The sequence below is a fragment of the Lissotriton vulgaris genome, chromosome 7 (genome assembly GCF_964263255.1).
Source record: "Lissotriton vulgaris chromosome 7, aLisVul1.2, whole genome shotgun sequence".
NCBI lineage: Eukaryota > Metazoa > Chordata > Amphibia > Caudata > Salamandridae > Lissotriton > Lissotriton vulgaris.
Window position 1 is genome coordinate 1,537,545,948 of NC_141695.1, and position 6,000 is coordinate 1,537,551,947.

At 42.2% G+C, this 6,000-nt stretch overlaps 1 protein-coding gene across 1 annotated transcript in view; it reads right to left on the reverse strand.

Annotated features, from left to right (window-relative positions):
- Positions 1–5,190, reverse strand: part of LOC147705952 (BPI fold-containing family B member 2-like) — a 126,068-nt gene extending 120,878 nt beyond the window's left edge. The window contains exons 1-4 of the mRNA XM_086932419.1: positions 5,133–5,190; positions 4,886–5,015; positions 2,978–3,143; positions 672–776 (exon numbers count right to left, since the gene is read on the reverse strand). Of these exons, the coding sequence (XP_086788545.1) occupies positions 672–776; positions 2,978–3,143; positions 4,886–5,000 (386 nt within the window). The 5' untranslated portion in view covers positions 5,001–5,015; positions 5,133–5,190. The remainder of the gene's footprint in view (positions 1–671; positions 777–2,977; positions 3,144–4,885; positions 5,016–5,132) is intronic.
- Between the last annotated feature and the right edge of the window lie 810 nt (positions 5,191–6,000).

The following is a 6,000-nucleotide window of genomic DNA, read 5'->3' on the forward strand; positions in this document are numbered from 1 at the left end:
ATGAAAGGTAGTGTCTTAGTCCAGGACTATGTATAATAAGCAACTCATTGGCATTTACTGGACAGAGGCAAAATTCACAGCTCATAGTACTAGTTTGGATTTAGAAACTCTCTCAGTATACTGGATTTCCCACATTTGCAAATCTAGTGTGGGTTACAGAGCCTCTATTTTTTAGGGAATTATGACACTGCAAAAACATTGCACCCAACTTCAAACATGTACATTTGTGTGCATATAGCAGAGAATATCAGGGCAGGAGATAATGCCAGTCCTGGGTGGATCATAAGGTGAGCCTATCTGTTTTTATATTCTCTGAGGATCTAGGAACAGTGATTTATTCCCCAGGAAAATCATACTGCCAGTGCAGAAAGAAAATCTGACATGCAACTGCATTTTGTGGTCCACTGTTCAACTGGTACAAATTCTACATGCTTAAATGATGAGCACATCATTAATCCAAGCCCTTGGAATCCTTGATTAGTAAAACACTTAAAAGATAGTAATGTACTCCCAATATAGGAGCAGCCCAATACGAGTAAATTCAATTGTGTTCCTTTTTGCCACATTTGGATCAGGCCATTCCTAAGTAGTAAAATGTCAGAGAGGGGTCATGTTAAAGTTCTATGCCCCCAAAAAACTGTTATAAAATTTGCACTGTACACTTTACTTACGCTCTCAATTTGACGTCAATGGCGGTGTTGATGTCCACTTTAACCCCAACGCCAGGACGGAGAGTGACTTTCATCTCGGGTAGCTGGACCTTTTTAATGTCAATCCTGAATGAATGAGAAAAGGAGAGTTAATTTTTGTTAATAAGTATCTCTCTGCTTAGAACAATCCAAATCATGCGGATCATCTCACTATTAGTTGGCATTTAAAATACAAGTCATCACAGTTAGAAGTGGAAATGAGAAACTGAAGGACTCCATCCCTTTGAACTCCTGGCGACTTGTCGTTTGTTACTAAATCGCGTCCATTATATTGATTACAACTATATAGTCATGGTAACCACATATAAGTAATCTGCGATTTACTATTCTCAATTTATTATTCATAACTTCACATGTTCTAACCTTGACGATATAGTGGTAGTCAATTCAGTGGATGCCATTTAATTTATGTAGGTAGATATATTGGCCCTGACACAGTAATCCCTCACCCTGGAGAACTTTGCACTATTTGAACTCGTCCAACCTCCTACCTTTTTACATTCGTTGTGTTTTATCATTGGGACTCTCTACAGATTGAAGTGTCCATTTCTACAATGCTGCTCCTTATTCTTATACTTTCAGGTGTAATGTGCTGTTCATCACTCTTTCTCTTTGATCTCCTGAATTCCCTTAGATTATAGATTATCTCCTTGGGGTTAATCTTTGCAGTGCATTACCAGGGCCTGCTTACATCTAACTATAGGGTCATATTCACAAAAGCATAAAATAGTACACCTCTAGTTCTCTGTTACTTACTTTTATGTGCATATGAAAATTGTTCCTGAAAAATCTAAAAATGGGGATATTCATATAGACGTAATAATAATAGAAATAGGAATGTAACAGTATATAAAAGAGTACTCCTTTAAAACGCTTTTACGTATTCATGAAAGCTTATGTGAATTTGCCCCATAGTTACTAATGTCTCCTCCTTCCACCTTTCTTATAAGAGTGCCAGGAGGCTGAACACGCCAGAGATTAGGTGAGCCAAAGGATTTGCCTCTGGGTACAGGTGGACTTTATTTGATTAACAATTTTTAACTGTGATGTGAACATTGACTATTATGCAAGTTTAATTTTCACCTAGTTCCTGATTATAGAATTTCATGTAGTTTGCGGGATTTCCAAATTGACTTTCAGCATTGCCTGCGCATCAGTTTGCGATACACATGTGCACAACTGCATGCCTTGCTGTTTCACGTGAGCACTTTGAAACCGAATTGTGTTGGCAACTGAATAGCAATTTGCACTCAAGTGTATACTTGCTCAGCTTTTCCTTGCGAGTGATTGACTTCTCAGGGGGAGAAGGTGCGTCAACTTATACTTGAACACCAAATTGACTAAAAGAACTGTTTTTTTGTACAAGAGTCGAGCAAGTCTGGAAGTTTGTTACCTTTCTGTATTTGTATGGGTTTACCGAGAAACACATGAAGTTTCCGAGAAAAAATACTTCTTACAGCTTCTTAACACTCAAACATTTACTTTGTGGTCTGTTGTATTATGTACTATGTTTACTCTGAGAAAATGATCACAATAGGTCCTTTTTGCCACATATTCTTTTCACCATTGTGCAAACAGAAGTTTAAGTGCGGTATTTAGAGAGTCTTCGACACACCATACAAATTAATGTCTAGTTTGCAAATAAGGCCATGGAGCAATTCCAAGAGTTTGCCATTATACTTCGTCCATTTAAGAAATTATTATTCACAAATACACACCTTGCTGCCTTTCTGTGGTATGTCTCCTTTTCTTACCCTACTTTGTTTCCAGTCCAATTGTGACTTTTGCAAGATTGTATTCGCTATTTTTATTAAATATGTCTTGTGTCTGTCATTCCATGTATGTTTCCACTTCTCATATTCTCCCTCTGGCTCCCTAACTTTGGCTTTCAATTATTCTTTCTATTTAGCCTGTTTCTGCTTGTATGCCTCTTTATCGCCCTTTTCTGTGTGTCTCACTCCAACTCTTCTCGCACGTAAACACAAGCTTTTGTCCTCTACATCTCTCTTGACAGCATTTCATAATATGTCCTGTTATTTACGTAATTTTCAGTTTCTAGACAATTCTTCATGTTTCTCTCTCCTCTCCCTCTCACACTTTTTTCTCTCTCGTTCTCCTAGCCCCAAACTGTTGTGTCTGTTCATTTGATGAGAGAAGAATAACTAAATAGTGAGACTCCTGTACTAAGATGCAGTCACGCTGGCTACTAACAAGTATTTACTTTATTTCCTAATCCCTCTTCTCCTCCTACCATATTAATTACTTACCCTAAGATTTTCAGGATCGTGCCCCCAATGTTCTCCACGATTCCCAGGGGGTTCCATGGCTTTAGTCCGGAGAGAAAACCTCCTCCGCTTTGAGTTTCTCGTGTGAAGCCTGGGATGCTCAGCAGCTGCAGCGACTCCTGAAGGGGGCGCCTCTGAGTCTGGGCCGCTGGTAGAAAATAAGGCAATATCAGCAGTTCTCACTCTTGAGAAGTTCAGGTACTCTCCCTCTCAAAATAAAAAGTTGCCGGTACTCAGTACCGGACCATTGAAAGCACTGCATAGCAGAGAAACTGTGGACTGCTGAAGGGTAGAGGCAGAAGCCGCAAGCATATCTCTACCTCTTTTTAAGCAAACTGGCTTTGATGCCTCTGCCTGGAACTGCATCCCTACTGCATACATGTCAACAAGACCTGCCAACCATCATAGACAACATTGCCCTTAATAAGTGGTTTGAAAGTAATTAGGGGCATATTTACGAGGGACATACCTCCGCTTTTTTGGTAGAGATAAAAATATCGCCCTATTTACAAGAGGATAATAACATGCATTAGCGCATGTTAGCACCATTTTACCCAATGCCTTCCTTGCATCTCTAATGAGTTGCATAGTGGGCCTCACTGGGCAGTACAACCTTGTAAATATCGCTGATGTGCACATCGCGATATTTACAAGGCTGCCCACGCATTTTAGCAGACGTTAGTTTTTGGAGAAAACCGAGGTTTTTCTCCCAAAAATAATGGGGCATATGACCAAGGGCCATTATCGCCGCATTAGCGGGACTTTTTGCTGCTAATGCGGAGATAATTTTATCGCCCTATTACCAAGCTGTCGCTAACACCAGTTAGAGACGGCTTGTAGGCGATAGCGGGCATTTAGGGGTCCACTTTGCATATCAGCGATAATTAGCGCTAATGACATGCAATGTGGGCGTGCCAAGATGTTAGCGACTGAAAACAGTCGCTAACATCGATATCTCCTATTACCAACTTTTGAAAATATTTGCGCTAAGCGCGAATATCTCCAAAAGCTAACGCCTTCCCAGAGCTGTTCTTAGCCATGTTATCCAATGGTAGGTGGATAACATGGCTAAGAGCATTAGCTCGCTAATGCATGAATATCGCTGACTTTTCAGCGATATTCATGCATTTCGGCCGATTTTTATCGCTTAGGAGATAAACCTTGATATTAGCAAGGTTCCTAAGCGATAAAAATAGGCGAAGCACGGCGATAACATTATTGTCGCTAACCAAGCATAGCGATAATTATCGCCTATGCTTGGTATTATCCCCTAATGTGTGCTAAAATGCAGACTTATCTGTACTTATCATTGGGGGTGGATTATGCTGATTCAACCACAAGTTCGTATCAGCAAGGTTATCGCCGTTTTCCATGGAACATCATTGGAAAACCAGCGATGTTCCATGGAAAACACAGCTATCGCTGGGAAATTATCGCCATTGCGCTACGCGTTGTTAATACAGCGCTAGTTGGCGATGATTTACTGCAATAACTATTTTCTCGCTAAGCGCGGCCAGAGATAATTATCACTGCCGCTTGTTAATATGCCCCTAAATTTGCCCACAGGAGTACACGATTGAAGTAGCTCCCAATATGTTGACGCTATACTGCAGAATGCTTCATAGAAGGGTTTCTCAACCTCTTCTTTCAAGTGATAATTTCATCTTATGGTAGCCAACATCTTGCTCCTGGTGGCCAAGCTATCTCAGACTTCAAAGTTAATAGCTCGGTATTCCGAGTGATTGAATGAATATTCTAAAAAGATGACACATTGTGGGCTTGTTTTCAAAACCAAGCCACCAGGCGATCGTGAAATATGATGTGATGCTCAAAGTTTGTGTGGTAGGTGTACAATAATTTACTCCTACTATCTGTGAGCTCTCCACTCACCGTATTCCATGGCATGCTTTTTGATGCGCAGCACGCTCCCGCACGTACACGGGGCTTTAGCTTCTGTGGCAACGAAGAGGGCCACAAAAAGGACCAGGCACAACTCCTTTGCCATCTTTGCGAAAGCACCCTGCAAAGAAAAAACCTATTTAGGCTAGAGATGGTCTAATCGCATCTTCCACTAGGTATGTTCAGTCTTAGCTGCTAGCACTTGACTCCTTTGGGGAGTTATTCCATGTGTACCTACCTGGGTCTGCTTGGAGTGAGCTGGGTTAGCTAGGCAGTGTCTTGCTCCTTGAAACCATCTGCAAAGAATAACAGAGGTGGGCGCTTTATATATCCGTCACTGGGGTTTACCTGGACTTAGAAGAGCAAACAGAGTCGATAGAGGATGAAGAGATAATCCCCAGGGCGGTGACCAATTCACCTGTGGTTTTAGTCTGTCATTTGTTAATAATGGCACATGACAAAGTAACATTCTGCATGTCAGGACATTTTCTCAAGAAACTTAGTGACAAATTCCACTCAGCTTTGTGCAGAGCGGCTAGTCAAACCGGTACACTCCCTTTGCCACAAGGCACGGGCAGACGTGGCTATAAATCTGGGCATCGCTGTTTTGAACCCTAAAAAAAGATGCTGTTTTAAACGTCTTTTTTGTTACTTGCGGGTCCGTCCACACAGAAGCACAGAAATACGGACCTACATTCACACATCAGTGCACGCATAAAACATGTCTACAGACACCAGTTTACACAGATCAACAAACACAGATTTGAAACGGTGGCCAAGAATGTTAAAATCAGACCCACACTGCAGGAGGCTGAAACTAGAAAGGGTCGTGGGTGTCGACTGGTTTGCCTATAGAAGCCCACCCAGCTGTGAAAGCGGCCTCCAAGCTTTGCAGCACACTGGGAACATTTAGAGGTTTCTATATGGCCAGTCTGGTCGCAGGGGCGGCTTTAGGCTCATGGCGGCCCTGGGCAGGGAGCGTAGGTAGGGGGCCCCGAAAGAGGGGGTCCGGGTGGGGCGGAGCGGAGGCCAGTGAAGAGAGGGGGGGTCAGGGTGTTTGGAAGTCGAACAGAGCTGGAGGCCGCCAAATCCCTGCCAGGGGCCAC